The sequence below is a fragment of the Cygnus olor genome, chromosome 4 (assembly GCF_009769625.2).
Source record: "Cygnus olor isolate bCygOlo1 chromosome 4, bCygOlo1.pri.v2, whole genome shotgun sequence".
Taxonomy (NCBI): Eukaryota; Metazoa; Chordata; class Aves; order Anseriformes; family Anatidae; genus Cygnus; species Cygnus olor.
The window spans coordinates 45,978,023-46,001,792 of record NC_049172.1 but is presented as its reverse complement, the minus strand read 5'-3'; the positions used below and the strand labels follow the sequence as shown (position 1 = coordinate 46,001,792).

Genomic DNA, 23,770 nt, shown 5'->3' with positions numbered 1-23,770 from the left:
AAAACACCCTACAACACTCTTTTCCATGAAAAGCAGACCGCACCCGTCCTATCCCTTTTTATTACAAATGCAAAATACAACTTGAAAAGCATCTCTGCAGGTCTCCTCACCCACATACCTTGAGGTCAGCACTGTGGGTTCCTACATGCTGTAACACACAGGATGAGCATAAGGACAGGCATGGTAAAGCTTCCCAAAACACGTGCAACAATATTGCTCCTACTCTCAAAGTGCTGCATCGGGGCGGGCTGCAAGCCACTTGATCCTACAGCGCGTCTCAGAACCCCAAGACTTGTCCGCCACCACATGTGACAAATCAGATAGGTGGCCTTGGGGTAGGCACAAACAGATGGAGTACAACGAGGGATCTTGCTGTCTCTAAACAATTACAAAGGAAAGGGGAAGCATCCCCTGGTTAAGAAGCGACTAATTCCAGCCACTCCTTCCCTTAAAGTCTCCCCATAGTCTCATAAACAACATACCCCAGTGACTTCACGGCAGGGTCCAAACATAGGTGCGAGATGCCTTCCAACGCTGTCAGAAAAGCCGTCCAAACCACTCTGACAGCTGCTCTGGGCTTTTTCTCTGAAGCCAAAGCTAGAACAGACTAGTCTAATCCTGTTCAAGTGTGCCAGTCTCTACCACACACTGCATATAACCTCTAAACAACTGAACTTGCAGAGAAAGCTACACAAAATATCTGTATCTTCAGAAGTTTTCCCCTGCTGGCACGAGTGGCAGCGTTACCTTCTGAATCGCACGCTCCATGCCCAACCTTGCTGCAACCTATTGCAATGTCTCAGCCTGGAAAACAGCAATTCATGACGACGACTGCAAGGGGAGAGTACACGATGAAATGACATCTCAAGATTGGAATCTAACTGCAGATCTTCCAAGCCATAAAGATGATCAATTTTAAAACGGGGCGCAGATGAAGAAGCGTTTGGCTCTCAAGAAAATAACAAGTACTAGGAAGGAGCTGTTCTTGGATGCGCAGGAATAACTGCACATTTACATGCAGCAGATCTGCCATCTTTCCACTGCAAAAACCGCAGCTTCCCATCCTATGCCTGTTGGGACGTCCCACTTCCTCTCACTCCTCGGGAGAGAAAGAACAAGAGCTAGAACAAAGGTATGCTCGAACGCGCAGGCCAGGCCGCTCTGTGCTGATAAGAATGAGCAAAGAGCAGACTTGTTTTCATTTTTCTCCTGGTTGGGACAAGGAAGAGGGCACCTCCTTTGCTTGTATGCCAAGTATTACAGAACTTCTGGGACCTCATCATTGAGACTTCCTCCTCTGTGCTAAGATTTACTTAAATCTTCAAAACACGCTCAAAAGGGATGTGAAGAAGGAGAAGACAGAACGGTGATATGTTTCCTGAGGATGCTAGGCTAAATTCATCTGGCAGAAATCTACATCATGTTTTTTCTTCATCGCATTCTTGCCTGACGCACTATGGTGAGATCTTGCGGACTGACTTTGGCGAACTCTGGGGTGCTCAGAGTCACTTACCACAGAGCCCCAGAAACTTGAGCCTACGGGGTGACCGTAGAAATCACTGGACGATCAGCTGCCCCAATATTCAGCCAGTATTTGGGGCCTCTACCCACCAGCACGGAGATACAGCAATAGAAAGCAGCCTCTCTAACCACAAAACCTGTTGCAACCTCATCAAAATCACCATGAGCACTGCAGTTTCACCACTCAAAAAGGTATCTCACCCAGGTCAGCTGAAGCCGACCTCAAAATGCACCTTCTAGACACTGTAATGTGCACAGCCGTCAGCACTGCCAGCAGCCAACAGAACAGCCAACTGTTCTTCAGTGACCTGCTCTCCCACAGCTCAGCGTACCCTGCCAGCCAAGCCCCGCGACCACTGCACTCACCTCAACGGGCTCAGAAGGGATTTTCAGCTTGGATAACTTGGCTTTGGCGTTTGCCTTCAAATCTGAGATTTTCTCATACGGTTCTGTATGGTACTCCTCTGGGAGAGGTTTGAGCTCCGGGGATTCTACTGGTGCCTGATCTTGGCCATCCATTGGCCTGACATAGGCAGTTGGTTTCTGCTGCATTGCACTGGTTTTTGATGGCAAAGGTGGGGGAAAGGTCTGCGAGGAAGGCTGAGTGGTGCCAGCCAAGTTAATGGCTGAGCTGTCCCGACTTTCATTCTCCTGTGAGCCTGCCACTAGGTCCTGAGGTGATTTTGTTTGAGTGTAGGTCGGCCCATGACTTTTGCTGCTGTTCTGTGACCTGGAATTAACATGCTGGCTGGAATGTAGAGGTGACAGGGGTGCCACTGGAGTAGACAAAGATGACAGCAATGGAGAAAGCTCCAGAAGGGAGGCCTGCAGTTCATTAGCACGACCCTCACCAACAGCACGCCTCTCGGTTCTCTTGTGGCGAGAACCTGTGTGACTTTCCTGCCCACCACGACTGTGTTCTTGACCTTGGCTCCGGCTGCTGGACAAGCTGTGACTCTTGGCATGCAAACCTGAAGCTGGTTCTGTTCTTGATTGTGCCTTTTGGTAGTGAACGGAGTGGCTTGGAGGCGGAGGAGCTACAACCGGAGGTCCCATGTGTGGATGGCGGCTTGCATGGTGGAATGAAGATGGTGTATGGCTGGTCTTTTCAGGGAAGAACGGGCGATCAGGCTTTCCTTGAGGGATCAGAGGAGCGATGCTTTTTGGTATCCCTATGAGATTCTGATGGCACCTGGCGCTGATAAGCTCCTTGACCTCCTCGTAATTGCCCAGCATGTTCTGAATACGGCTTGACAACTCATCCTCTTTATTAGTCTGAAACAGAAGAACAGAAAGTGGGAAATTTAAAAAGCACAGAAAAAAAAACAACCCCAGAGATCCCGCTCAAGACGAGACACCCTTCAGGATCTTATTTTAATTGCTATGCATCACTACAACTTCAGTCAGGCAAGCTCATTTTGTTTCTGCAGGCAGTCTCTCCAAAGAGAATCAGACCGCTCTTAGCAGGATGAGTTCTTCGTTAGAAATGCTGCAGGCCCAACTGCAGGTCTGCGAACATCAGACCACTTTGTTTCAACCATAGCTGCAGACAGATGTGTGGCCAAGCTACGTGTGAGCACTCTGCCACAAACTTCCAGACTACAGGAGGCCCCCAAATGAACCTGCCCACCCCAAAGGCCATACTATACACTGCCACCTGCAGAGCTTTATGAACATGCACTGCTGATTTAAGTGAAACAGATGGGACGTTGTTAGATTTGTTAATATCGTACTCAAGCCAACTATACTTTGTGCAGAGGCCATGGCTCTACTCTTCTGCCCCAACCCTCTTTTCTCTTCGCCCTCCACCACACAGCCCTACCGTTACCTTGTAGGGCTCGGCAAAGAGTGGGGTGTTCTCACTGAACTTGTCTCTCTCCTGCAGCGCCTCCTGATTCCGCCTCTCTCTCTCTCGAATACGCAGCAGGTTTCTGTCCTCATTGTACAAGCTTCAGGAAAGAGAGAATAAAGGATGGTTAACATTTCATGAGCACCACTATCAACAGACATCTTTGTGCAGAACCCTTGGTTTTCAGACAACTGTATCCATCCAGCACAGCAGCCATTCTGAAATGCACAGGGTGCTTACCGACAACAAATTGTTCACATCAGGTATTTGCCATCTGGCATCGTAAGGTAACGTACCGCATCCAGCGTGTACCCTTCTCAGTCATTGCTACCGCTGATACCATATATCAAGAAGGACGGGGAAGGAGGAAAATATTCATCCATTTAATGGTAAAAAATGACTTGAGAAGTACTCCACAGTTCCACTCCAGTTCTTCTCTTGGGGAAAACGAAGTTTCAGAGTTTGAACTTTGCTGACTTCAGAAACAAGCCTGTTCCTCTTTACTTTAAATGGACATTTGGAAAGCAGCTTACTTGGGAAACCCTTTAGTCGCATTTAAAGCCATCACATAGCCATATTTAAAGAGAAGGTCTCAGGAATTTGGAAAATACCAGGCAAAAACCCTTCCTGAACCACAAATGCACAGTCCTCACTCCATCAGCCCTACATCAAAACAGCAATAAAGCTGTCTCGTATGCACAGCGGGACGACTTCATGGAAAACCAGACACTGTAAGCTAATGCTCCTCTGTGAAATATTACTGCAAAACAAGGAAATCCATTGCTCAGATATTTCTGGACATTTAGAAAGAAAAATCATGCCCGTGTAGTGTATGGACGCAGGTATTTCAGCCCTCCTTCACCACTGTGCAGCCTACTGCATGCATGCAGATCCTCCGCTACTTTTAGTTTGGCTCTGAAGCATCCCAGTGTGGAAGGGAAGAGCCATGTCTCGCCCACGAGCAATGCCTTCTCAGCTATCACACACACACAACCACCTACTGAAGGTTTAACTTGCCCTAGAGGAGCAGAGGTTCTGCTCCAAGAGTTAGCCAAGAGGTCTGACAACTGCACAGGGGTATTCCTGACTCCATGCAAATCTGGAAAAGGATGCTGCCTGGTGGCAAATTTCCATACATGGAACTGCAGCAAGGATGTACTTGTGCCACTAAGGCAGAAAAACATATTCAGGGGTCAGACGACACACATTTAAAATAGTTTCCAACTTTTGCTAGTGCTGAATGGTTTCCAAACATAGCAAACCAGAAGTTTCCATGTACTATGCTTCCAATTACTAGGTAATCCACTTCTGAAAACAATGCAAGAAATTAAAATAATAAAAAGGAACCACAGATCACTGATTTGGTAAATATACTCAACCCTTCTGTTAAAAACAATATGCAAGAGAAACATTTCCTCTGTGCATCTGATGTCATCTTGCATGTGAAAAATGTCCTATTTATAAGCAGTTTGTTGGTCAGCTGCCCTGTGTGTGCGCGCTGGGAAACCTCTGCCCACCCAGATGTGAGAGATATCAACTGCAGAATAAAAGAATTAGGGCAAATTAGACGAAATATTGGCTGCATCCACTCCTTGAAACCGTGTGTATGTGAGAGAGTTCTTAAATGAATGCATTTCATGTTGACAATATTTTCTAAACATTTCTGCCTGAGTTATCTGGAAAATTTTTACTGAATGAAACATCATTTTCCAACCATTCCAGGAAGTAAAAAGTGATTCCGTAAATATCCTTTATATAACTCTAAAAAAAATTCCCTCCAGAGCAAGCATGAAAAAGCCCTGAAACATGTTTTTAACTGCTAAGAAGTTGGCTGTTAGCACAAAGCAATCCCCTGACACTTCCCTTGTACACAGCTGTGAGATTACAGCCCCATTTCAGGAACACTGATGTCAACCATAGGATAAACTTGTTACTAGATGAGTGAGATTTAACGTGGACCAGATCCTCTTCCCGCCCCCCCAAGCCCTGTCGCATTTCCCAGGTGGCTGCACAAGCCAACAAAAGCAGAGCAGGGTGGCTGCCCTTGGTGGCAGCCCTCACTTCTTTTCCTGTCTCCTTGCCCTACAGTCATCCCTTTCCCTGAGCAGACTACACAGCTCCCTTGCAAGCAGCTCTCCTGACCCCTGTTTGGGCTCATTTCCTCCCTCACTGTGACCACGTGCTGGGCTCCAGCTCTGCTCCCAGCCTTGACTTCTGCCTGCCAAAGCCAGCACCAAGTATATATCTGAGGCTAACAGCACCATTCAGATCAGCGCCAAAGCTACAACGGGAGCATGCACGTAGAGCCAACTCCTCATGGTGACCCCGAGTCCTCCCCCACCCCAGCCACACAAGTGGCAAGAAACAGGAGACAGCATGCAGCTAAAATTAACTCTTCCTCCTGGTGATCCCAGGAGACAGCATTTGCTACTACAAACAAACCCAAGAGTGTTTACACACAACGCACGTTTGCTTATTCTGGTCACATGCCACATACTTTTTTTTTTTTTTTTCATCACACACACCTCTTAGGGAAAGCAGATGACACAGCTTTCAGACATAGTCCCATCTCAGGCTGCAAATGACTTTCTAAAACACATTTCTCCACCACTTCCTTTGGTATCAGTTGTTTGCCTGGTCAAGTTTTCCCCTGGCAGTGCTTAGGCCGTTGTTTCCATTGCTCCGTGGGCAGGAAGACATGCAAGAAATTAGCGGACACAAAGGGGATCTACTTTTTGCAATGTGACAAAGAGTAAAAAGAGCAAAGCTCCTTCCCCTCCTTCATGTCTTTGGATACACATATGCATTTTGGCCTGCATGGCACTGACAACACCTCAGGCTGCCCTATAGCTATTTCTGTCTTGATGCACACCGTGGATACCAAGCGCTTGGTTCTTTGCAATACAACTGCTGCACTAAATATACATCCTTGTTTTTGTTTGTTTTCTCCCAAGTGCTTATTAAATTACTGACAGTGTTGGCTGAAGTACAGTACTCACAGATACTGTGCTAGCTTTCCCCAACACAGATTTTGCTAATGCAATTCGCAGATTGTTGAGGCACGCTTCAGATCCAGGCCTCCCGCGGGTGAACTGCTGAGCTGGCATAGCTCTGTGCTGAAGCGTGAGATCACAAGTAATGAAAGCAGTTTAAAATACTCATCTAAACAACACAGAAGGACAAAAGCAGCAGACAAACCATCTGTTAAATCTCGTTTTATCTCCCCAGGTGAGAAATGGTTTGCTTCTTTCAGTGAGGACGGGGAAGATGAAGGCAAGCCTCTTGGAGAATGCTGTCACGACCAAAGGAGTAACTTCCCTTCTCCCAGCCGACCCACTCCTGACCATCACAACCACCTCAGTTACCTTCAGATATCCCTTTATAGCCTGCCTTGTTGTTTAGCAAGGCTTTCGCAGCAGGACCCAAGAGCTGAAATCTGACGTGGCTCACTCTGGCGGTGCCCCCACTGCAAGGCGCTCAGGGCTTGCAGAGCCTCCAGCTGATGTGGGGAGCTGGGACCAGGGGAAGGATGTCCACGATGTGGCCTGTGCTCTCCCTGTGTATGATAAACCCATACAGAATTTGACTCTGTATCAGCAGTTTTTGTTAATGCTTGCTGGGTAAGAAGTGCAGGAGCAGTAACCTAGTCAGATGACCCTTCTTCCAGAAAAAAACACCCAAGATCACACCACTATCAACAGTAAGCCAAGACTGAAAAGCACCTGGGGTGATCCACAAACATCAGCACAAGTATGTGTGTATTTTGCTGGCTGGAAGAGCACTGAGGTTATGAATCGCTTCTCAGCTCGAAGCTGAGAAGCCACCAAGTGGAAATTCTGACCGGGAGGCTTCACCTTTTGGTCACTTGTCCCAGCTTGCAGAGCAGGTGGGTGAGCCAAAGCCCACTGAAATAGGCAAAAATATTCTTATCGACTTCAACAGACCGCGTGCTGGGCATCGAGTGAGCATTCTTCAGTCATGCAAAACAGGCCTGACCTTGGGCACAGATGAGCAACGCAGAAGGAAGGCGCGTCGTCATTTGGACGCTACGCAGCAGCTCACAGGGCTCAGCTCCGGTGCCTTTCCAAAAAAGAAAACAACAAACCCGAAAAACTTAAACATTTAGGGTTTGAGCTGCTAAACGTTAAATGTAAACCAAAGCAATAGTGCCACAGTAGTGCGCACACCACAGGACTGCATTTTGTCCACTTTACCAGAAGCTGTCTCAGCAGTAACATCACAACTATTAAGATAAAGCAGGCCGTGTGTGTGCACATACATACAGGAGCAAAAACTGACTGGAATGGAGGCAAGAGGAACATCAGTCTGAGATTTTGAGACCACAGAGGGGGGGAACACCCTGGGGGCTGTTTGTGTTTGTCCTACTGGGACAATGCCTGCTGTCAACACGGAAGGATCAGGGCTCTGATTTTACACTGTGTCCTGTCACAAATGTCTCACAAGCTCTCAGCTTAGAGCAAGAGAAGCACAAAACTCGCAGGCAGTTTAACAGCAGCAGTAAGAAGGATCCAAGTATTATGACCTTGCAAACTGTTTTTTAAAGCACTGCGTCCATGTGGATTACGGATATCCTTCTATTTCTAGGCTGGCAAGCATCCAAATTCAGAGCCATCGAGCTGTTTTCCTCACAGGTCCTGACTACATCCAAACAAAAGGAAAACCCTACACAGTCCAAACTTGCATCTCCTGCAACCGTAATATTTACAGAGAGACAGAGCTATCTTTGCTCTGTGTATCCCAGCGCTGAACACTAAGCATCTTATACGTGCTGCTTGCTGCAGAAGCAGCAGCTGTAACACGTCTAAGGACCTCCTCTTTCCCTGAACCCTCCTTGACCCGCAGCCCGCTTCCCAGCAATAAATTCTTTTTCAAGAGTGTGTGAAGAGAAGAGGAGGAGGGACCGAGGGGGTGGAGGGATGCTGCGTTCCTGCCCTGGAGCCAACTCCAGCAGGTCTGAAAGGAGACCGACATGCCGACTCCGGCAGATACAGACACTCTCCCACGGATGGGCTGGCAGGCACGGCTCGGCGGGTTGCCCTACTCCCCCCGGCACTTCATGGCTGGGCAGCTGACCACCCATCCATCACCTCGGGAGGTCACCCGCTCCATTTTGTGCTCAAGGAGCCCCATCCACGCTCATCCTTGCTTTCCAAAAGCTATCAGACCGGCTTTAGTTCAGAATTTTCCTCCCACTTCAGAGCACAGAAGGGGACACATTTTCAAAAGCAGAAAGGGGATGAAAATCTCATCGTGCAGTTGAGAGAACCTACCCTAAGTTTGCTTTAAAAGCAAGCCCTTAAGCTAACTAAAGACAAAAGCTGAAACTCCTGTTAATTCATGTATTTTACATTGTAAGTGTCAGGTTTCTGTGCACACCACCTCACAGTGAGGGGCTTTTGTTTAGAACAACTTTTGTTGCATTACACTAGGTGGCATTCTGAATTCAGACCACGGGTATCCGTGTTCTGCTGAAATCTCCATGCTTTTTAACACGAGCCTGTAGTCATCCGAACGCCAGCATCTGTGTTTCAGTCAACCATTAACCTGACCAGCTGGGGTATGCCCCCACACTGACAGCACCACCCAGGCTCGGGTCGGTAATGCGAGCCATGAAGAGAGCAGCATGCTCTGAGACCATTCTCACAGACATCGCAGTCTTTGCCACGGTTTCAGATGCTGGCACGCGGCTATCTAGCCCATGATGCCGTTTTCAAAAAATAGACGGCTGTGAAAGGAAAGTCTGTCTCTGCTCCTGACCTGCATGTTCTCTGTATGAAAACAAAAGTCAAATAAAAATCTGCTTTAGTTTTAATTGCAGTAAGATCTGCTGCTGACTCCCAAAAGGAATTACTCCAGCAGCAGGGAAGGGGGTGGAGAAAGGCTAAAAGCAAACACAAACAGCGCTCACTTCCTTCTGAACACACACAAGCTCTTCCTCCAGAACATTAAAAGGGAACATTTCCTTTTGGTACAACTGCAGGAAATCACAGATTTATTAATGCCATTTTGTCATTAAAACAGATTCTCTTTTATCACGAGAAGCTGCCGATCAACATTTCTCAGGGCTGAGGGACACGTTCCTGCCTCATTTGGAAAGCAACTCAGATCAGGCTCGGCTCTCGCACCGCAGTGCCCAAGCAGCTCGCCTTACAACGTGGCTGTGAGACAGGCAGATCAAAGACAGACATTAAAGCTAATAGCAAACACCATCAAACGAGCCTCGTCCCAACCTTTCCTTCCTTTCCTTACTGGAAAGGCTGCCTCACATCATTAAACACTACTTCACTGAACATACACAGTTTGAACAGAAACAGACGATAGAAGCAAGCATATGGCAGAGGCGCAACAGATGGTACAGTTAGTCAATTATTTTCTGCATCGTCATCACAGACCAGCTTCGGTGCATGCTTTCCAGAAAACACGTCTTCACACTGGAAAAATAAGAGGTGGAACTTGGATTTCAAGCACTGGCTCCCCTCCTCCTTCAGCTCGCCACATGTGTGCAGCCCTGTTTGCTACCTGCGCGACAGCAGCGTTACACCTCCCGGCCCACCTGCAGGCCCACCATGGCTGCAGGAAAACTGCTGGCTCTGAACTAGAACAGCCTTCCCAGGTAACCCAGAAAGTCAGAGAACAGTTGGGGTCTTCTAACAGAGGGCAGGGAATCACCAGTTTGGTTAAGGAGAAGTTTAGTTGGCTTTTTCCAGAAAAAAAAAAATCATTTTTACTTAAGTAACGTCAAACATCTCCACACTGCCTCTCCTGTGGTAATCTTTGGGTTCAAACTCCTACTTGTTTCCTATTGCTGTCGCCAAGTTTAAAAATACATTAATTACTCAGTCATTAAAAGGTTTTTGCTTCCTTTTGGCATCAGTAGGCCTTGATTCACCCAGCAGCTCCCAGGAGTAAGCCCAAGTGTCTGCTGAGAGGAGCTGAGCCCTTGCAGTGCCCGGTGACTTGAGCAGCAATCGGGAGCTCACCTTCTGTGACGTTCTTCACAAAGGACAAACCCTTCACAGAATTGGGCCTACAGCCCCAAACGCCCACAGCTGCCCACGGCTCAGCCTCCACAGACACACCACTCACCCTACAAACAGAAACATGTGCTGAGGGCCAGCCTCACTTAACAGCTGTCTACAGCAGCAGCCTAAAAAATCTGCAAAGACATGACAATTATTTCATACGGTCTCCACTTTGTCATCTTCAGTAAGAGCACTTAACTACGTTGTAGTCAAAGCACCTCAGCAAACCAAAAGAGGCAGTCTCTCTGCCCAGGATGCCCCAGAAATCAAGTCTCCAAAGAAACCCAGGCTTGTACCCTCTCCCCGGTAGGCTGATGTTAATAGAATGCTGTCAGGAAAGGCGTTAATTACAAGTTATGCAGGGAACACGAAAGTTGTCATTCTCCATCTAAATGCAAATATACCGGGAGGGCTTCTATGAAGGTGTGGATGTGTGAAGAGTAATTACAAGGAGAGCAGCCTAGGCGGCGGAACAATGATGAATTTAAGGCTTTGTTTGATCTGGAAGTGGCAGGCACAGGAGGAAATGTGAAAAATTTAAATCACCGGGTAGAAGCAATGAAAAATCCTGACCACTTTGTCTCTTAGAGACGAGCGCTCTGTATACAGCAGCCTAATTCATCAGGCACACGTCTCAGGATTTCCCCAAGCCAAGTATGTGGTCCGACCACCTTTCAGCCCCGAAGGCACTTATGTCTCTTCGGGTAGTTGAGGAAAGGAGAGGAAACTCTGAGCAGGCAAGAGGAGCCAGTGTCTCTTGTCACTTCATCGACAAGGATCAAAAGATTAGCCTACTCAGGACACAGATGAGCACACAAATCACTGGGGTTACTCTGCAGTGGGCAAAACTGAATTGGCAGTTGGGCAGAACTTCGCTCTCCCTACCGAAGCTGGAGACTTCGGCCTGCCACTAAGGTGATTACAGCCGAGCAAACCTTATCACACCAACACAAGTGCTCCAGAGGCGCTGCCACTGCATGCTCTCAGAGAGCAGACCAACCTGGGCTAAGTTTCGATGGTATTTCTGGAGGCATGTGCCTAGCTTGCTCTGACAGCACCTTACATCCTGGCTGTGAGAACCTGCCCCTCGGAGAAATGGCAATCCTCGCTGCGCGGATCCTGCTCGGCCAGGGAGGGGACCCTGAGTCACCAACCATCAGCCCCATACTGGTCTGCAAAGAGTCCTGAAGAAATTACCACACTGACAGAGAAGACATTAACCCTGCACAGGTATTTACATCACGCCTCCCTAGATCAAAGGCTGCTGCAAGTAAATACAAGGCCTTGGCATTATCAACCAACACTCAGGGTGGGGTGTAGCCTTTCCGCCAGAATGTAAACTTAGGCTCTGCTCAGAAGTTGAGCTCCGAGAGAAAACATCGACTGTCAAAGCACAGGAAAATCAGATTTCAAAGACCAGCCTCTCCATTCCTCTCACTGCCCTCACAGCCATCGTGCTCTTATTTCGCTTTCTTTTGCCACTTGTCTTATTTCAAGCGGCCAGACATCAACTTACCATTTCTGAGCCCTTTTTTCAGACACTGCTTCAGCACGCAGGCTCATAAGCTATTTGGAAAGGACTTTTGGGAAGACCCCCTGCATAGCGTTCGTTAAGCACCATCCATCACCACAGTGACTGCAGAATCGCCTTCGACTTTTCATCTGTCACTCTCCATCTTCCTTCCGGACGTGCCTGGGCGTCACCCCGCAGGATCTCAGGCCCAATTCTGACAAGTCTCACTTGTTATCTTCCTGACGGCTCCTCTACACTGAGGCCAGTTCCTACCTCGGAAGTTTATTTTTCCATCAGAACAGCCACGCTGCAAGACACTTGCTGCGGCTCTGCACCAACAGCCTCGAGCACCTGCCTTCATGCCGCCATCTCCAAATGCCTCCACACGACAAAGCAAGCATCAGCAGCATTTCGTCTTCCTTCTGAACACCCACAGGTCCACCAGCAACGAACAAGAAGTGAGCTGCCTGCCTACACGCAGCTCAGGGCAGCTGAGTTGAACCAAGCAGGCAACGTGGCTTCGAGGACAGGAGCACATCCCACCTTTTCACTGACAGAACTGACAGTCTTAAGAGTCTTGGGAATTGCTGGGCACAGACCTGCTGTAGTAACTCACCACTCTGCTTATACTACGCTGCTTTAAGAACTCTTTTGGATTGCTTAAGAAGGACGCAGTTTCTGACTTTAAATGCACAAGCAGGAAAAAAAACCACATTCCTAAAACAAACTTATTCAATTTACTAAGGAGTGTTTACTTGGTGGATAGCTTTAAACCCTTCAGTTCATCTCCTGTCTCTCCTCCCACCCTGAGAAGCATGATTTCTGAGTTTATGTTGTACAACACTTTTTTCTCCTTTTTTTTTTAAATAGAAGAAACTCTGGCTAGCGTAACTTATTATTCTAAGTCACCAAACACAAAACAAAGCAATACTTTTTCCAGCAGAGCATCATACAACAATCAGCACACAAGAATTCAATTTCTTCTTCAAGAGAGTTCCATGAAGAACACATACAAGAAAAAGAATGTCTTTAAACTGAAAATTCAGTCCATTTTTGCATTTAATATAGTGCCCAGAGAGACTCACTTCTGATCAAACACTTCATATGTACAGGCAACAGCTTCTCAGATAAAAAGCTACACCCCAGTAGCAAGCTCTCCCTGGTTAGGAACAATAGATTATCAGCAGCTATGGAATTTACGCCCATGAATCACCCTTACCACAAAAATGGCTATTCCTTTTTAGCTTTCTGTTTATGTTTTTACCTACCAAGTGCCATGCAGGCTAGGGGAGTAACCTTACCAGCACGTATACCTGCCAAGTGCTTCCCTGCCTCCCTGATGCAGCAGAGCTCCCCATCTAAGAACTGGGACATATTTGCAGATCAAAGCCCAGACGTCCACCAAATAGAGGATAAGAAAAAAAAAGTCATTACAAAGCCCTTGGCAAATATCATGCACTCCTTTGTAGAACTAATGCAAAAATGACATGAGGAAAAAATAAGGAAACGAGAAGAAAAACACAGGGAGAAATAAATCACTGAATTTTCTTCAGTTGTCTTATTTTTTCCCAGTGATTTTTTCATGTTAGATCTTGAGAAACCTGACCAAAAAAATAAACTGTCAATGTGCAAGGGAGACATTAACGACATACTCTCATTTTGATTTCCTCAAATGATGAGGAGGAAGACAGAGAGTTGAAAAACCCTCTTTTATGTAAGCCACGGTCGCTCTCCAGGGCTGATGGGGGCCGGTCTTGTTCCTCACAGCCAAAGCATTACAACACAACCTTGATGCGAAGAAACTTGAGGAGGAAGCGACCTATCTCACTAAGGAAAGTGTATGCTTAACTCACCACAGATGTATGACAGCACACCAGGGGTGCAGAAAGGCTACTGTCACAGTACACAGCCTTCTGAAAAAGTAACCTGTTTTCCAATGTATGTAACTTAAACGTGCCACCCAAAGCCTGAATGTATTTTACCTATGGCAGTGAATAGAAATCCTCCTGCAGCTTTTATGCCGGCTGTTCCATGTGCAAACCCACCCAGAACACAAGAGCAGGGTCTACGTTTACCCCAATTTCCCATTTTCAGGATTTAACAGCTGAAGGTGGTCATACAGTCTCCCATCAACAAAATCTACCTCGCATTATTCCCAGTCTGCCAGAGGGCAAGCGCAGGCACAGCGGCAGTCGGGTAACAAACCACTGCACACAGCCGCTGGGCAGGAGCTGTTTCAGAGGCACTTACCCTGGCCCTACAGCACCAGGAGCTTGTTGCAAGGGAGTTTTCCACTTGATGGGAAATGGGGGAAAAGCACTCTGCAGCTGCTATGTGCTAGGGATGCGTACAGGAGATCAGATGTGGCTGTGTCAGGATGGCACGGCAGCCATTTGCTTGGAGAAAGGAACGGTCAGGCAGTAGGACACAGAAAAGGACCAACAGGACAAGTTGCAGCACGGGCACCTGTTCAAGAGCCAAGTCTCCTCCACCAGGGCTGCGGTACCTGGATCAACTCCCACTGCTCAGGAACTGACTCAGCTGCAGTATCACCCACTCCCACAGTGTTTCTTCCTCTTGATTAGCTGCATCCCACTCATAATGAAAACAATTAAGTCAGCCCAAGAGACATAAATAAACCCAGATCAAGTGTTAGCTTACAAACCGCAGCTTCTGAAAACGATGAGACTGAAGTGAAATACGTGGAGGAACGCCGAAACACAAGTTAGGTCAAGCACGGCAAGATCCTCCAGCACTGCAATTCAGCACGCACCACTGCAGCTGTGCCATGATCTCTGTGCCAAATCTTGCTGTTACAGCTCTGAAAGTCAGTTATATGAGTAGAGGAATGCAGCGGCTACCACGTGGCAAGCAGCAAGCCTCTTTGGCAGGGACGGGCTCTTGCCGCGTGAAATCTTCTCTCACCATAGCCACCTGCCTCGGTACTCCTGCTCTCAACAGAAATGCAGCAGCTCTGGGGAACTGCTCTAGGCTTGCCTGGGAAGAGAAATAAAACCTCCATTCTGTTCCATTTACGTGGGAACTATCCTGCCTGTCGATTTGCATTGAAATACTGCGTGAAGTAGCATTTGTTGTTGTTCTGTACAATCAATTCATTGGTAACATGCTTAAAGACAGCAAGAGAACCAGGCATTTGCTGCAGAGAACTACCAAGAGAGGAACAAAATCATGAAATCAGGCTTCTGTTCCCTTACAACAGGTTCCAGAAGTCTTTCACAGGCAAATCTGAGATTATGTGGAAAAAGCTGCAGCAAAGTTGCACTGGTGCAGAAAGAACTTAATAGTCAAGGGATCGAGTAAAACATATTTTTGCCTTTTAAGTATCAATTTCTCAGACCCATTTCACAGAATCACAGAATTGCAGGGGTTGGAAGGGACCTCAAGAGATCATTGGGTCCAAACCCCCAAATTTCATTCATTTGTTCACACAATCACAAGATTTTGATTCCCACACACCCATTTTCATTTTACTGATCATAAGAAAGGAACTGTGATTACTTAGAACTACTGTTTTCTTCAGACCAACTGTCCTAACATTGTGTTCCTGACCTCGCACAGAAGTACTTGGTAAAGCAAAGCCCAGTGGTCCCCTAACACACTTGCTCTTTCCTAGGGGGCCCCACAAAAATGGGGAGCCTTTCCAACAACTGTCGTGGTAAAAAGCACTGAAAAAAAAAAGTAGGTTACAAAAAAAATCCAGATATCAACATATCAAAAAAAAAAAAGATGTTTAATTATCCACCTGAAATGACTTTGAACAGCAAATCAAGGATTCATGTCTTGCAATCTATTATTCTACCTCAGTTCATCCAGCATACAGCAATGCTTATCGCAGGTGCAAGAAGTCAAATGCAATACATTTTCTACTTTAAGGCTACATTAAAATTATTCAAGCAGATGTGCTCTTTGTTCACTTTGTTCACTGATTTTATAGAACTGGCTCCTTAAATCCTCTTAAAAAAAAAAAAAAAACACAAAACGTTGCTCTCCACTGCACCAAAGAAGTCTAACAAGATATATGTTGTTGGGTAAAAAAACAAAACCCTGCAATGTTTACTGAGCAGCTGCTTTGTGTGCCTGCATTTTAAATCTCTTGTTGAACAGCATCCTCACCCTACAGCCACCGCCTCTGCATGTCCAGCTGAGTGAGCACGCTGCTGGGTTTCTGCAGAGCCTGCTACCAGCCGACCTTGTGCAGTTTGCGCCAAGCAGCTCATGAGTCCACCAGGACCCGAGTGCTACACGGTCCGTCCATGGGTGCCCCATCACGGCCACGCTGCCAGCCAGTGCCCCATGTCCTCATTTCACGTGTCATTTCAAATGACACCTCGTTTCAGTGTCAGCTGCACTGCCTGCACCACCATGTGCCTGCAGACCGCCGGTTTTGGCACTAGCAAAATCAAGGAATATTAAAGGCTTAAATTCTTCCATACTTCCATAGAAAAAGGCAGCAAACAACTCATGCAACAAATGACAAGGTTTCCTATTCCCCTGAGCTTTCCCTTTATATAACAGCACCTACCACGTAACAGGTTGAACAAGTCTTATCTGCATAGCAAGGACTAAGTAGGAGCGGAAAGAGATTAGCACTGTTTGCAGAAGAAGCCTGCTTATATGCTCAAAAGCCTATTTAAAAAAATCTTTCCTGCACTCTCTGCCAGGTTTCAGGTATTCCACAAGTATTTCCTAATTTTTCCATCCACACACAGAACCGTCTGCACATTTTCCCATGGTTTGTCGCTTTTGTTTGATGTTATAAAGAGGTTTCAAACTGCATTTGAACCATCACTCTGATGTCTCTATAACAAAGCGGCTCATTGTCATTCAGAAGGGCTTGGAAAGCATTCAAACCATGCAATAATCCGCGACAGGGCGCATTAGGCAGGTACTGAAGCATGCCTAATGCACGTTGCAAAGCATATGTCCCTCCAAAACACATGCGGAGGTGCTTCGCCTTTCCTTTCTGCTGCTTGCTAAAAATACACGCATGCGGTGCATTTTGCAGGGGCTACAACCATCAGCAACTTGGGCGGGCACGCACGTGCTTCCCGGAGAGCCCAGCTGCAACACAGGATGTCCCAAACGCGCAAAGAAAGGCTCAGGCAACCGAGGGGCTCCTGCCAGCATGTGGAGCCAGCAGACGGATCTCCCATAGTACGCAGTGGAAAAGGCAGCGCTGGCAGGAAGCAGCAAGGCCGCTTCCAAAATGTTTACCCTGCGTGGGGATTCGCTGATAACCCTGCTCTGCTTGGGAGAGCACGCAGCTGTACAACCAACACACTGCCAGACCAATACTGAGCTGCTCTGCTTTCGCCTGCTGCTGCTGAACCTAGGTGAGATACCCCAAAGATTGACACGGCGTCTGTAAGGCCTAATGGGCCTTGGGAGGTTTACAGCAGTACCCAGAAATCCTAAAGCCAACGTGCCTGCAAACACCTCCCCTCTGCGGCTGGAAAGCCACGCGCTGCTTTTTGTGAACCACGTAGCAGCCACAGCCATGATTTTTGCAGGGAGGCTGAGGGACAATGCATTTTCCAGCTGAAATGGCAAACTGCTGCACAGCAGGGAGTCATCTGCCAGCAACTGGGCAATCTGCTGATGAATACTTTTTTGGGGTTGCCTCAGGACAGCGCAGGCATGTGTATCTTGCCACTATTAATTAATTGCTCTTTGTGTATTTATCCCCATAGAATTTAGGTGTCCCACACAGCAACTACATCAAATGAGGCAATTTCTGCCTCCAAAAGCACTTATATTGTCCATTTACTTGCAATGCTTAGCTTGATGCTCGGACTGGCAATAAATTATCCTTCTTAAGTGTTTAGCCTATTTCTATTAATATTCTTCCTTCCCCACCACCCTCCTGCGAGTACAGTAACCACGGGGGGTGGATCGACATCGACAGCACTGCAATTAAGAGATTACTCTGTGGGGTTTTGTATTTCTGCCTGGTTTCATGTTCCCGTTAAAAGCACTTGGTTAAACAACTGAGCAACTGAAGGCTACGTAACCACGGGAGCCTCGCCAGCAGATCCCGGTAAAGCAGCCCCAGAAGGGCAGGCAGTGCCCGAGCGGGAACAGAGACGGGCTCCCAAAATCAGGGAAAGGACAGCGAGCATGACTGCAAAGGGGCCAGCTTGGAGGAAGTGTGGGAGGAGCTTACCGCCGGCCGGGAATCTGGGTCAGAGTCAAGAGCCGCTGGCTGGACACCTACATGCAGGACAGGAGGGTTTCCATGCAGACGCAGCACCTTTGGTCGTGTCGAGAAAGAAACTGCAGGTTACTGCTGGAAGCCCCCGCTTTGTCACCTGCAAAACTTCAGCCCTGAGACACCATCGATACAGTGAAGCCCTTGCCAAGTACCAAGGCTGTGACAAATGAGAAAGATGCTCTTCCTCCTGCTCAGCTTGGCAGGAAGCTCACGGAACGAACAGACAGATCAGCTGCAACTCCTGCAAATGCAAATCAGAGAGGAAGCTCAACTTCAGCTGAATAAAAATTGGCCTATCTCAGCCATCACAACATATGGTCACATCACATCAACTTTGCTTGCCTTTTTCAAGGAAAGCAAAACCTGACAGCCAACTGGTAAATGGCAACTAGTCAACATCCTTGTTAATTACATTACAGCTCTTCTATTGTATTGGCTTCAACACCCTCTCTATCATTCTGTTTCCAGTTTGAACTCTCTAAGGGACTGGGATCTTTCCAAGCCCATTCTGAACTGCTGTCCTTCTGTCTGCAGAAACCACCACCACCAAAGGAAGTCACATCTGCTCAGACGATAACAGCGGTAATTTCATGCCAAACCTGCAACCACGGCTGGCAAATTACACCAAGGTGCCGTAGGATCTCACAGGAGAAGCTCCACGAGGCACACGCAGCCTTCTGTCCATTCAGGACTTCTTCCAGGGGCAGGTCGCTTCCCTGATAAAACCTCTGGAGCCTCTGCCCATTCGACGATTTTCACGGCAGTAGCCCATGGCCTCTTCCAGTCCCCATCCTCTATGGCACGGTGGCAAGAGGCAGCTTCAAAAGGAGAAGTGAATCAACACCGCCTCTCCCTGGGGTTCGTCGTCCTCAGACCTCCCACATGCCTTTTCCAGCCAGGCTTATTCATCGCCCTGAGCAGGAGGCTTTTTGCTCTCCCAGGGTCTCAGCAGATGCCCTGCATTAAGCACCACGTCAAATTTCCAAAGAAGCTTTAAAATCCTTCTGCGTATGCTGCCAGGGATTCTTCCTCATCCCCGGCTTGTGCCTGACACTGTTATACGCGGTGTGGCAAGCCTCGCCAACAGCCTCTCCCCAGACTACAACACCTCCAGCACTGGCTAACCCCCAAAATAACCCAAGCCACATCCAGCCCAGTCATCCGTGGAAAGCTAGGCGTTTTCAAGAAAATACAGGCTGATCGTGAAGACTCGCAGTAACTCTTTGCCTTTTTTTTTTCATTGTTTTTCAAACAGAATTTCCCTAAATCCTCTGCACATACTCTCTACAGAAGTCTGTATCTTCTCCATGTTACTCAGTGGTTCAGTTGTTACAATTACTAAACACACCACCAGAGACACAAACGTTTTTGCACTACAGATGTGGTACATGTAAGTATTTCTAGAAGCACCTGAAAAAATGGGCAGGAGGAAGGAACAGAATCACTATTGCTTCTTTTGCCTATTCTACCTAAAACCTTGCTTTTATCCAACTTCACCTCACAAAAACTACTGGAATCCTTTCTGGCCAGTATTTTGGTCTAAAACACCTTTTTTTTTTTTCTTTTTTTTTTCTTTTTTTTTCCAACTTAACATTTCTTTGCTTTATAAAATATGACATTTGCAAGAACCAACACAACAGAAGAAGAACAGGAATAGAGGAAACGGTGAGCCTAACAGCCTTCCTCTCTCCCACATCACTTCTCTGTCATGCACACACAGAGAAGTCACTCCTCAGTTTAAAGCTATGATCAGGAGCCCTTTTTGAGCACCTGCTTACACAGATGCAGACACAATAAACATCCTCCACATTTCACTTTCTAGCTCCAGGTCAAGAATTGCTGTTGCGCATACACTCAAGCAGCGCTCTTCACTGGAATGCTTTCTGGAACTGGACTTGAGAGCTGAAAGGCAACGAGGAAATCAGATCATGATCGTAAAAGTAGTCGACTGCCTTACAACACACAGGCTAAGCCTTTCAAAAGAAGGGGACAGCTCAGCTGGCCACAAGTTGGACCTGAGCACAAGTGACGGTGATGGAATTTGGAGCAGAAGCCATGCATCGCTTCCACCCAGAGGCTGCTGCGTGCTGGGAAGATGTGAGATGCTTGTCCTTGCTCACCGAGGGGAAAAAGAAGAGGAATGGGTGAAAGAACCATTCAAGGACTTTCTAAGAAAAGTGCATCACTTAACTGAAGACCTTTTAAAAGCACCATATTAACCCCAGTGACTGCTGCCGGTGTCTCAGCCCTCCGAGCCTGTTTCACACGTGTTGAGGGACTCCTCTAGGGGAAGGAAAGAAACACTGAACAAACCTAAACAAATCATTATTTGCTTGGCAGATTACTATACATAAATGGTCTTTAAAGTTGTTACACTCAAGTAAACATAGCTTATATCAATTATCATCTGTAAATTTCCATTGTTAAGCTGGGAGAGGGGTGGATGGCACATTTTCAAAGGAAGCCATTTTAAAAAAAGGAAACCATTACCTTGGTATTTAATACATGCACAAAGGAACAGGCACATAAAGAAATTATTTTCCTGATATTTCCTCCACCCAGAAGTTGTTTATTTCTTCATCTGGCCCATGATCGACATCTCTCACCCACCAAGGTCACAGCGGGAAAGGAAAGGACCAGAGGAAGACGTGAAACGGTCGGTAGCACAGAAACCCCTCAAAAGAAAAGCAAAAGATAGGCTCAGGACATGGAAAGAAGAGAGATCTCTTCACACCACCATCTTCTATACGACATTTCTATCTGACTTTTTGAAGTGGGTAGGGGAATATGTTACTCACATTACTTTTGAGTTTTATGTTTGCAATAGCTGAAAATGACTTTTTCTCCCCTTTGCCCCTGTTATGGCTAGCACAAGTAATTGTTGCCCAACCTGAAAGCCCCAAGAACAAGCACTCTGAAGAGAGCTGGGTGGACACAGGGCCACGTGCACCATCCTCACCTGAGACACCAAGTGATCCATGCGTGTTGCTACCAAGCGAAGTACAGCACAGAGACAAATCCAGCTCTTAGGGCAAGGACTGAGACATAAGATCCAGTCTCTGAAAGGTCTGAATGTCAAATTATTGTTCATTAGATTCAAGAAACAATCCAGATCGTGTCTGGCTTTGCATGCATTACAGGATAGGTTTGTTTTGGTTTTGTTTGTTTTAATAAAATAGCACTTGGGAACAGATTTTAATCAATTGCTAAGCTTCCACAATAAATTCAAATAGTGGAACAACATCAACACACACCAATACAGCTGCCAACAACCAGCCTGAGGTGGGTTTGGTTGCAATTATCAGATTGTGTGGCAATTACAATCTGTTTGCATTTATTTAAAAATCACAGAATGAAGGTTCTGGCTGTGAAAAGCAGTGCTAGACTGTATCAGATGTCTGAGCTGTAAGGGAAAGAACAGCAATGGGCTCCCTGCCCATCCATTCCGCATGTCCCTCCAAAAACCTATGGGAAAGGGATGTGTAGTTAGGGAAACCCACCTACCACAGGGCCGCTAGCTCGACTGACTTGGAAGGAAAACACACCTTCCAAATCATCAGGAACCAGACCGATTCATGTATTTTGACAGGGCTTGGGAGCGCTTGAGCAGCGCTGCTCAGCGACGTGCCAATGTAGTAGGGGTGGAAACGCCAGGTCAGGGCTGTCATGTTGTGAGTCACTCAAAGGCCGAGCTCATCCTATTTACCCATCGAGGGCTTCAAACTGGCCTAGAAGGAGGAGAGGACTAAAAAATGGAAGAAAACTTCAGGGCAGCTTCAGAGGGGAAATCTAGGTTCTGCTGGAAACCAAGCTGTTAGCATCGTTTTTTCTTCTCCTTTCCTAAGTCAAACTCATCATCTCAGACAGATCGGGCTGCCTCGCACACACAATGTCATGTAACTGCACAGAAAGTCTCTGGCTAAAACACGTTTCTAGCACGGTTTACTCCTGCACAAGAAGCTGCAGGTTGTAGATGGCTACTCAGAACCAATCCTTCAGCACACCACTGTACTCAGAGGGGCTCATTTTATGAGATGAGTTTACCTGAGCCAGTAACTCTTCCTTTAGCCATTGTTACTAATGGCTCCCTGTTAGGCTGTGGAACTGCTCAGTACAAACACTTGTATCCCGCTAAGACAAACTAGAAAGTGAAGCTCTTTTTCCCCTTAAATAGAACTTACTGAATATGTTAAAAATATGTTTTTTTTCAGAGGTAACTTATGGAAAAAAAATCTCCAGCATCTGTTACAACTAGAGGGCCCAACTCCTACAGCACTATTAGCATCATCTATGCTCTCCTTCAGCTCTTGTACTTGCAAATCCTTGATTGCATTATACCATCTAACTGACAAACTCTGCCTTTTCCCAGCAGGGAAGAATTTCAGCTAGCTCCTCCAAACATCACATCATTTTTATCCCAATAGCTTGAGAACACTGAAAAATCCTGTACCGGAAGAACAAAAGACATAGAGCTATTCCTTTATCAGCATGTGCTTTAACAGAGAAGGCTGGGATTTTTGGAACAGATCATAGAGAATAATGCGTGAAAGCTCCGTGGAACTAATTGACCCGAAGTATTTTTTCAAAGGCGAAACATTTGAGTTGCTGCATTTTTCCATGTCAGCCAGTTTAGGAAGTTTTTTGGTCTGTTATTTTTAATGCCTCGATGTATGAGTCAACTGATTTTCATGCAGAATGGCATGGAAAAAACGTCTCTGAATACCACATCTCGTTATTGTCGTGCCTCTGAAAGGAGACAAGACTTTCTCAAAGAAAAGAACACAAATCTAACTGTTTTTCTTTCCCTCCAGAATTTGGGCAGTTCAACAGAATTTTCTTAGTCTCTAGACCAGCAGCTTTCTTTAGGCCCGTGGTCCATTGCACAGAACCAGGCATTTACTCCTAGGAGGTTCACAAAGCCAGCTAAGCAAAGCAAGCCTATTATTAGTTTGCTGAAATCAGCTGTGTACAATGGACAGGGGGTTGCAAACAGATAAACATGATAAACGGTGTTCTCAAACCTCAGCGTAACGATCGCGTTCCCCTTAAATATTAAAAGGGCATCTTTGGTCTGCAGGAAGTTATGGAACATTGTCTCTTAAATCAAGGATCTGTGAAACTAAAAAACCATCACTTTAAACATTTCACAGACACAGCATTTAAACAAACTGAAAATCACAAGCTTTCAACATAAACGTGCATAAAGCATAGTCATAGATGGGGGAAAAAAAAACAGCATATAGACTTGACATGCTTTTGAATTGGCACCGACTGAGCTTTAAAACCAGCCGGTTGCTCCTGCAGGAGAAGCACTGCCTGGTGGACTGTCATGTGAGAACCTCAGCCGGCCATCGGTTCAGCTCAAAATCACAGGAGATGAGGCGCAAAGTCTCCGGTATCATCACCACTTTGCCTTGTTTCCCCCCAGACAGGTACCACTACCAAAGTGTATTTCTTGTTTCTAACTACGCTGCAGTAGCAAGGAAAATCTACTTTTCCTGAGAGAGGCATAGAGCGTGTGCCCAGTGATGTGTGTCCAAGGCACCTTCACCTCTGCATCTATTGAAACCACGGGGGTTTTAGCGCTTTTAAGATAGGCAGCTCCAGGAGGT

General features: G+C 46.7%; 1 protein-coding gene across 6 annotated transcripts in view; it reads right to left on the bottom strand.

Moving 5' to 3' along the window:
- The window catches only part of AFF1 (AF4/FMR2 family member 1), a 106,071-nt gene that overhangs the window by 46,160 nt on the left and 36,141 nt on the right, over nucleotides 1-23,770 (bottom strand). For all 6 annotated transcript variants that reach the window (XM_040556085.1, XM_040556083.1, XM_040556081.1 and 3 more), the window contains 2 exons: nucleotides 3,350-3,470; nucleotides 1,888-2,796 (listed from right to left, as the gene is read on the bottom strand). In XM_040556085.1, the coding sequence (XP_040412019.1) occupies nucleotides 1,888-2,796; nucleotides 3,350-3,470 (1,030 nt within the window). The remainder of the gene's footprint in view (nucleotides 1-1,887; nucleotides 2,797-3,349; nucleotides 3,471-23,770) is intronic.